Here is a 9,249-nt window from a genome sequence, read left to right on the forward strand (position 1 = left end):
GCGTGGGGCGTGGCTCGGCTCTGCTGGCTGAGTGGATTCCAGTGCAGCAGCTTCCCATCCTGCTTATTATTATTAGTCACTCGGGAAAGCTGGCAGCGATCCTCTCCTTGCCTGTGTCCACGCACAGCTGGAGCCGTTCTTTGTACTGTCAAGGTCAGCCGGGAGCTCACGTCCTGCGAGATGGAAAGCTGCTGCAGCAAAGCCTGGTGGAGCGGGCAAGGGTAAAACGCTGCCCACCTCTCTGCACCTCCCGTCTCCTCTTCTTTTGCAGCATTGTCCCGATGGGAACAACGGCCAAGGAGGAGATGACCCACTTCTGGGAGAAGAACACCAAGTCCAATCGTCCCTTGTCCCCTCACATCACCATTTACAAGTAAGAGCCTCTTGGCCTCCTCAGCTTCGCACTGGGGCACCCCCGGGCTCTGGCACACGACAGCCCTGTCCCCGGAGGCACCCACTGTCCGTTCCCACTGTCACTTCAGGTGGAGGATGGGGAGACCTTCTGCATTGTGCTGTGAACAGTCTGAGCTGTGTGTGGGAATCACAGCCTCTCCCACAGAGTTGATGACGCTCAACTGTTTTCATACAGGGTGTAGCGGAGGGGTACAGTCCCCCCAGAGCTGCGCCTTGGGGTGCTCGAGCAGGGCAGTGTTTCCAGACGTGCCGTTGAAAGGCAGCTGCCTCCGTGGAGGGTGGTTGCGCAGAACAGCGCGTCCCGCCGCAGAGTTGGCGGTCCTCGGGGGTGGAGGCAGGAGGCCAACTTGGGGCTCTCCGGGTTCCCTTCTCAGAAAGGTGCCGGCTTCTTTGAGGCCGCCTCCGTCACTTTTCCAGGTTCTCTCGTTTATCCGTGAGCCTGGATGCCCAAACCCTGCCCCTTTGTTCCTCAACTGCAGGAGCATTACAGTCTAACCCTGTTTCATCTCCCTTTAAGCTTTCTCAGCAGATGCCCTTCCCCTTCCCAAACCCGTGCCAGTGGCATTTGCCATTCCCAAGCTGCCTCTGCAAATTCCCCTGTCTCTCCCCTTTTGCTCTGACTGGATTCCTTGAATAACTCCGAGTACAGAAATACCCGCCCAGCAGCACAGAGCTCTCTAGGAATAGACGGGCTGTGCTTTGTCCTGCGGCCTTGGAGGCCTCCCTGGTGTTGTGCCTTGTTTTGCTGACGAGATTGGTTGTTTTGCAGGTGGTCCCTGCCCATGGCGATGTCCGTCATGCACCGGGGCACCGGTGTTGCGCTGAGCTTAGGTGCGTGCATCTCCCACCTGCTTCTGGCGACAGGGTGGGGGCTGCGGGAGGGAAGACCCCTCTGACTGATTCGGAGACGTGACTACAGGTGGACGTTTTCTCTCCTCTGTCCCCAGCTTCAGGAATGGGTTTTCTCCTGGGAAACATGCGCTTTGTCCTCTCCCTTTCTCCATCCCCTGAATATCTCCCCATCCCCATTTCTCTGTCCCTGGGTCCTCTTGTGTTGTGAGTGGCTCCAGTCCCGCAAAGGCAGCGATGCTCCCCCGTATGTAAAAGCCTTCAAAGCCTTTGCAGCACTGTGGCCTGGCCTGGCTGCTTTCTTCGGGGCCTTCCCCAGCCTGGAGAAGGCCGATCTGCTGCTCCGGTTCTCAGCCCTTCTCTTCTGGGGCTGTTTTTTGCTGGTTTAGCCTTACAGGAGACCCTATGTGAGGGAAAGACTGACAGGCAGGCAGAGCTTAGAGGGTTTTCCTTAGCACAGGTGGAGGTTTTTCAGCTTCCTGGGAGTGGCAGCTGCTTTCCCAGAGATCCTGGTGGGAGAGAAGGCGGTGCCATCATCAAAACCGATAAACTCCCTCCAGCAATTTGACTTGCATGGTTTGACTAAGCGATAGGATATCTAACTGTGAAAGGCTGTTTTATTTCCATTAATGCCCTCTCATGGCAGCAGGAAGGTGCTTCTCTGGTGGCTCCCTGTTGAGGGGGGGGAGCTGGGTTGGTGTTCGCAGAAGGGCAGAGAGTGAAGGGACTCAGAAAAGATGTGCAGGACTGAGGACTTGTGTTCTTCACTTGGCAGAGTGAGAAGGAGCAGTGAGGGCTCCAGCCTGGCCTCCCTTGAGGGCTTGGGCTCCTAGAAAAGGGCACCCATGTGCCCTCCTGCTCCCATATCTGCACGGCAGAGACCTGGTGGGGGCTCGGCTCTGCCCCCAGGCTCTGCTCCTCCCAGGCCAGCTGGCTTGTGTCCAGCTCTGCCTCGCGAAGAGCAGCACGCATCCTCTGTGGGAGAGCAGCTGACGGCTGCCTGCTCTGAGCACGGCAAGGTGACTTTGCCTGCGTGCATCCTGTGAGCCCAGCTGGCTCCTTCGGGGTGGCTGCGTGCCTTGCTCCGTGCGCGAAGCCAGGGCATTGCATGGCAGCCATGCTGGCACCACCCGGCTTTGGGATCTTATCTCCAGGAGCTCGGGACATGCCTGGCCCCGTGGGCTGTGGCCCCCATCCAGCTTGCTGTCAGATGGGCCGAGCTGGCAGGTTCACTGTTGCCTTTCTGCTCCGATCCGTCAGCCTCTGCCGGAGGGGAAATCGTCCCCTTCCCAGGCCGATTGAGCACGAAGGAACATCGCTTCCACCGACCACAGCTCAGCAGCCGGGAGGAGGAGGGAGAAGTGTTCAACTCCTCTCCGTCAAGGCCTGTAATTACAGGAGCCTCTGACTTCCTGCGCTTCTTGCAGGGCGAACACAAAGGCCATTGAGGAGACAAGTGGCTGAGCGAGGAAGCAGCTGGTTGACTCGCGCTGCCAGTGCCGGCCTCAGCCGAGGTGCTTGAGCTAGCGTGCCGCAGTGTAATCAGGCGCTATTGAGCAGAGGGTGAATCGCGACTTGGCTGACTGCTGGCTGCGATTGTTCCCATTCTTTTGGCAGCATCATCTGGAGAAACCCTCTTGGCCTATAAATGTGGAGGAGAAGCTGCTGCGGCTCCTGCAGCTAGCGCAGCCACGCATGTCAGGCTGTCTCTTTGTCTGCTGGTTCCTTTGCTGGTCCCCACTGAGACAGCCTCGCTACATCGCTGCCTGTGTCAGTGGCTGGTGGCAGAGGGGCTTCTGTCCTGAGATGTGGATCTGGGGACTTTGTTGAAGAGCTGCCACCTTATGTTTCCGAACTTCGCTGTCCCTTTAACCTTGAATTTGGGCTGGTTTGGCTGCAATTGCATGAGCTCACACCAGTTTGGTCTCTGGGTGTTGTATGAGTAATGCAGGACCCAGATTCGGTGTGTTGCTGCCCCAGTTTGAGTCCTGAGCACCCCAGGGTACACTGTCGCAGTGCAGCTGGCTCTGCCACCAGATGGGCAGAGCCCTTCTCCCTCCTCCTTCCTCCGCAGGCCGCCATGAGCTGATGGTGGTTCAGGCCGTGTCACCAAACCAGAGATGTAGAGGTGGCCTGGGGCTCTTTGCGGGCAGCAAGGTGTTGGTAACGCTTCTGCTGGCTTGACCTCCGGGCTTTGTCTTTCTCAGGAGTCTCCCTCTTTGGTCTGGCTGCCCTGCTGCTCCCAGAACAGTTTCCCCACTACCTGGCTATGGTGAAGTCGCTCAGCCTGGGGCCCGCTCTCATCTACTCTGCTAAGTTCGCTCTGGCATTCCCCCTCTCCTACCACACCTGGAATGGAGTCCGACACCTTGTGAGTAGCCCCTGCGAGGGGCCGTGCGTGTGCTTGGGGGTGCAAGGGAAGGGAAGTGTCTGCCGGCTGTGGGAGCGCTGGGTGTGGCATCTGGGAAGGTGCCCTTGGAAACGGGAATTGGTCACCTCAAGTGCTTCAGAACCTTGGTGCTATTTTTGGCTACGTTAAACTTGCAAAGAGCATCGCTACGCTGGTACTTCACTGGGTGGCACAGCTGGCTGAAGCATCCCCCCGCATCTCCTCAGCTCCGGGAGAGGGACGAGGGGTGGCGGGAGCAGCATTGCAGCCGGGGGATGTGTCCGCAGAACCGCGGGCTCGAGCCCTGCAGAAGTGCCACCCGTTGCTCATTATCTCACCCTTGTCATGCAGCCGTTGCACTGTGATCTTCCAAGTGCTTTATAGTATTTAATGAGCCCAGAAGACATGTGGCAGAGGAGATGGTGCTGCCTGTGCAGAAAGTAACCTGTTATCTTTGCCCTGGGCTGAAGTGAGGAACAAGCAGCTCCGTTTAGCCGAGCTTCCTGTGTTTGACGAAGGAGGGGAGCTGGAGAGCTGGGAGTTTCTCGTTGGGAACAGTACAAGACGTGCTGCTTTTTGTAGCTGATTTTGTGTTTTCTGTAGCTCCAGATAGGTTAGGTTTTACGGGAGCAAATTGCAAAGGCAGCTGGCCCGGAGTGTGACATGATCCTTCTGCTCTGGGTGGGGGGAGCATCATGTGCGAAGCCACGCTGCAGATGTGGGCTCGCGCTGTGGGCGCTGATGGCTCCCAGTGTTTCCAGTGTGGAAACACGGGACTTGAGCACTGTTGGATGTTGTATCCTGTACTTGAGAGCAGCCATTACGAGGTGCTCGTGTCAGCGTGCCGGGAGGCGCCTGGCCTAGCCGTTGGGGTGAACAACAGCAGTGTGCAGCAAGAGCAGCCCCCTCTGCAGGTCCTCGGGGCGGACAGTGGCCAGCCGGGAGCGGTGTGAGTGCTTGTTATCCGCTTTTCAAGCAGTTGGTGTCGGAGGAGGTCTCGGAGCTCGGGGCCTGCAGCTGGCTGAGCCCCACTCGCTCGTGGAGACGCTGTCGGGCAAATGGAGCAGTCATAACCGGCTGCTTGTTCAGAGTGTCGTGAGTCGAATGCGTGCTGAAGTCTCTGACTGGACATATATGTTGGGATGCCAATTAAATTGTCTGAGAAGGAAACCAGCAGTGTTGGCCCCCAGCTGCGCTCAGCAGTGCAGCCCATCGATGACAGAAGGGGAGTCAACAGGGAACACGTTCAGTTTAGTGCCTCTGCCCCAGGTGCTTCTCTGCTTTGAGCCCTGGGGGCTTGCTGGCAGGCTGGGAGGAGGTGTGCACTCCCCAGGCTGTCCTCAGCTACCCTGCTTTCACTTGGACAAAGTCAGGTGAGAGGTGCAAACCCACCTGCGATACCTGGGAACCGAGGGCACCGAGCTCCGGGGTGCCATTCCAGCATCTCTCCCTGCCATCTGGGCTCAGCCTGGCCTTCACGGCTCGCACCGTACCCAGGGGCGTACACGGAGGTGCTGGGGGCTGAGGCTCATCCCCACCTGCTCGGCTCTGCCCGCGGGGATGTTAGCGCTGCCTCAGATCTGCGGCTTGCGCCGTGCTTTATAACCTATTTCTGTCAGCAGGAGAGAAGCAAGCGGAGAGCAGCTGCCGCTTTTGAAGTGAACCTGGTGCGCTGCGGCTGTTGGGGATTAGGGAGAGCTCACAGGCGGCTTTGCTGATAGATGCGGGGGCTTGGTGGGGGGTAAACTTCCTCTGGCACGGTGCACACGTGCCTGCACCCAGGGAGACCCCTGCCCATTGCCCTGAGCAATGGACGCTTCTAGCCATCCCTCTGGTCTGTACCTGGTGGTCCAAAGGCTGTTTTTTGGGGTGGTCTTGCTAGCTTTTATCAGAAAGATGGTGCCTTTCCGCCTGCGTCTGGCACGTCCCCCATCAGGGACCGTCCCAGCCCTGTTGAATTAATCCTGCTGTGTCTCTTCTCTCCTGCAGGCATGGGACATGGGGAAGGGGTTCAGGATCCCCCAGGTCAACCAGTCTGGGGTGCTGGTCCTGATCTTGACCCTGCTCTCCTCCGCGGGCCTCGCGGCGATGTGAAGGTACCTCCCGGTTGACGGCCTCCCTTTTTTTGGAAGATTTGCTCTGTCCTTGCCTGCCTTAAAACATGCACGGAGAGGGAGGCGAGACGACAGGCTCCCGAGCAACTACAAATCTTTGGGGAAGATGGTGTTTCCCCTCCTTAAAAATCTCGTGGATGATCAGAGTTGCTTTTCATTAGCCGGGGTGATGTGCTAACCCCCTCTTCATGGTGCGGGGGCAGGCCGGGCTGTCTCCTGCCATGCCACATGCCCAAGCAGCCACGGAAAGCCGGGCACAAATTAACAGCTGATCCCAGCACGTTCAATCACTCGCAGAGAGCTGCCTAGCTTCTTCCAGGCAAACTCCAGGGCGTTTCTTTTCTCTGCTCTGTCCCCAAGCTTGAGACAATGCTGAATCTGTGTCCCCGCAGGTCTGAGTGGGCTCGGGGATGGCTGTAGTGTGTGTGTAGGCCTGGCGCAGGACAAGCATCTCCATTGAGGCAGCCCGTGCCAGGGCAGAGAGAGCAGGCGGAGCTGCTGACGCCAGCACCCGTGAGGGGAATGGGTGATCAGTGCCGTCCAGGTGCCGCACCGGCTGCGGGACCCTGTGCTTTCCAAGCCTGGCAGCATGAGCCAGCTGGGATGGGGTGCTCGGACCTACAGAGGTTCAGTCCCCACTCCTTGTCCTTGAAATGTCATGATTCAGCCAGCTTTGGGGCCCTAGAGCCCCTGCCAGTGAAAACATCTGATTTTCCCCTGTTAGGAAGTTACTCCGTCTCCGGCACGATGGGAGGGACGTGGTTTTCCTGTCGTGCGTTGCCACCAGCTCTTGTTTCAGCACTTGTCACTCGTCCACCTTTGCAATAAAGCAGCCTTGATCCTTCACACTGAGCCGCTGAGTTTGTCGTCTGTGCTCGACACTTCACTGAGGCGAAGTCGGCCGGGAAGGAGTGTTTTTCTCTCAGATCCAGGGAGTCGCCACTTCCCAGCCAGGCGATGGAAAAACAAACTGCAGCGCTTAGAGGCAGGTGTAGTGCCTGACCTTTGGAGCTGGCGGGTGAAATGCTGCCAGCCTGGCAGAAAGGAATTTCCTACCTGGACTGCGGTTGTTTCTGCTGGTACAAATGCCTGTGCGAGGTCCAGGAGGTTTTTGCTCAAATTGGCCAATTTTTAACGTTTGCCAGTGGGAGCAAAGCTTTGCAAAGAGGATACTCCCTGTCAGGAGCTCTGTCCCGCTTTCCTGTCCCAGCGAGGGTCTCGGCTCTGTTTCAGGAAGGATCTTCCTTCCCATTCACATCATCAGCCGGCAGAATGTCGGCTTTATGGGGAACATCTGCTCTCCTCATTGGGCTTTTGATGGAGACCTGAAGTGGCAGGAGGGGAGCCGGTCCAGTAACGTTCTCCAAGATCCCTCGCGCCGGCCAGGCTTGTTTCCACGCAATTGCTTTTACTTCCGCCACTGATCGAGCCCCGTCCCTCCCACTCGCTCAGCTCCTCTGCCTGCCTGCCGGACCTAACAAATCTGCCACTCCTTTAATTAGCAGAAGGCATCGCAGCCCTGAGGGGACATGGAGCCTCGGAGATGAGAAATCACAAAGGAGGAAAACCCGTCTGCTGTCAGCGTGGCAGAGGCAGAAGACTTACTGCCGAATCCCGTTCGGTGTAGCCGCATGCCCCAGCAGGAGAGAGCTTCTCCTGGGTGAAAACAAATGCATTTTAGCTTTAAACCAATTACTTCCTGCAGTTGCTGAAACGGCTTTTATTTGGAACCCACTTCTGGTCGCTAATGAGCTATTCTGTGGTGCGTGCCAGCTGCTAATGAAGTTAGACTTCGCTGCGGCTCTCAGCTGCACTTCACAGACTTTATTTCCCTTTTGCGAGCAGCGGTGGGGTGCTGGCAGCACTGCCCCACAGCTGGGGCAGACCCACCACTGCCGCTTTCCCAGCGACGGGAAACGAGGCCAGACCTGCCTCTCTTCCCCCCACAAGACACCGGTTGAGGAATGGATGAAACCAGCCTGCAGCGGTGGGATTTCTGCTGTTCAACGCAGGGAGAGGCTGGGTGAGCCGTGAGTGGCTCCGGGCCTGCAGCTGGTCCCACGTTTCCAGCACGAGGCACTATTAAATGAGACGAGCCAAGATACAACCCCGAGAGGGCACCATGTCCAACACCGAAGCACCGTGCAGACTCACGCAGCCTGGACCTGCCTGGGGCTCTGCCCTGACCTACTGCAACCAAACATGTTTTTTTGGTTTTTGGGGTTTTTTTAAGTTTTATTTTTCCAATCACCATGAAAACACAACTGCGGGCTGTGGGGTGCTGTCCCAGTGTCAGCCTCGCTTAGGAGGAGAGCAAAGCCAGCTCAGAGCCCTGTGCAAGATGGCTGCCCAGCTCTCATGCCTGTGGCTGTTCCTCTGGGACCGGCTTTCCCCCATCCCGCGCAAGGTGATGCCCTCAGCCCGGGGGATCTGCTCCCCCGGGGCTCGGCCTCCGCAGAGCCCCCCCGGCTGGGAGCGGAGACCTGCAGCGGGGTGGCTTGCCGAGGGCTGGCCCCCTTCGGAGCAGGGTGGATCGAGGCTGGGATTTTGGGTGAGCCGGCATCCCCGCGTCGGAGGTCTGTCACAGCAGGCTGGTGGGAGCGTGGGGTTTGTCCCCCATCCTGGACCTCCTGGGAGCAAGGCTGGCGTGCAGGTGGGGGCTCCGGAGATGTGTCTGCCTTCAGCTGGACCTCCATGCAGCCGGGCTCACGGGAGAGTGGCACCGTGGCCATGACTCCTGCTCCGGGGCCAGGCGGCTCCTCCAGCAGTGCCCCGGGAGAGGCCCCAGCAGGCTGGATGCCCTTGCTGGATGCCCGACTGCTCCTTCGGGAAGGCTCCTTGGCCGTTTGTGCATCCGACGGAGGCTCTTGGGGCTGTGTGAGGGAGATGTGTGCTATGCTCGTGGTGCAAAGATGGGGACGGAGGGCAGCGGGAGAAGTGGGGGGGCGAATGAACCGGACAGAAACGCTGGGGCAGGTGGGTCTGGGCCAGCCCTCGCTGCCGTGGAGGGGCTCGGTGCAGGGCTGGGCTCTGTGCTGGGCTCACCACAGCACTTGGGGCAGGGGCTGCTCTGCCTGGGGACGAGGCACCGTTGCAGCAGTCCCCAGGGAGAAGCAGAGAGGGGTGCTGGGGGCTCTGGGAACCTTTCCACATCAGGGCAGCCCCTGTTCTTGGATGCTTTTCTCGGGGAGGAGAACGGCAGCTTGTGAGCTCCTCCTGCCGGCACAGCAGCGGCCACGGTGGCCCGGGCACCCAGCCAGCAGCGGGGAGACAAGCCCGGATTTGGGGGTGAAGCCGAGGGAGCCTCATCCCGAGAGCAGGGGGGGAGATAGTGGCCCAAGCACTGCGTGCTGCCAGGCCGAGTGCACCCGGTCGGATCTACCAGCAGGTGCAAACTGGGGATGTGTGAGGAACGAGTCTGAAACATCCCGTGGGAGAGAGGGAAGGGCCACAGGGAGCAGCAACTTCCCCCGTGCGGCTCCA

The 9,249-nt window shown here is 58.9% G+C and overlaps 1 protein-coding gene across 1 annotated transcript in view; it reads left to right on the plus strand.

The window, feature by feature from the left end:
* The window catches only part of SDHC (succinate dehydrogenase complex subunit C), an 11,795-nt gene extending 5,177 nt beyond the window's left edge, over positions 1-6,618 (plus strand). The window contains exons 3-6 of the mRNA XM_009281262.1: positions 272-373; positions 1,184-1,245; positions 3,471-3,634; positions 5,642-6,618. Of these exons, the coding sequence (XP_009279537.1) occupies positions 272-373; positions 1,184-1,245; positions 3,471-3,634; positions 5,642-5,746 (433 nt within the window). The 3' untranslated portion in view covers positions 5,747-6,618. The remainder of the gene's footprint in view (positions 1-271; positions 374-1,183; positions 1,246-3,470; positions 3,635-5,641) is intronic.
* Positions 6,619-9,249: the final 2,631 nt, after the last annotated feature.

The sequence above is a fragment of the Aptenodytes forsteri genome, unplaced genomic scaffold, assembly GCF_000699145.1.
Source record: "Aptenodytes forsteri isolate BGI_AS27 unplaced genomic scaffold, ASM69914v1 Scaffold276, whole genome shotgun sequence".
Taxonomy (NCBI): Eukaryota; Metazoa; Chordata; class Aves; order Sphenisciformes; family Spheniscidae; genus Aptenodytes; species Aptenodytes forsteri.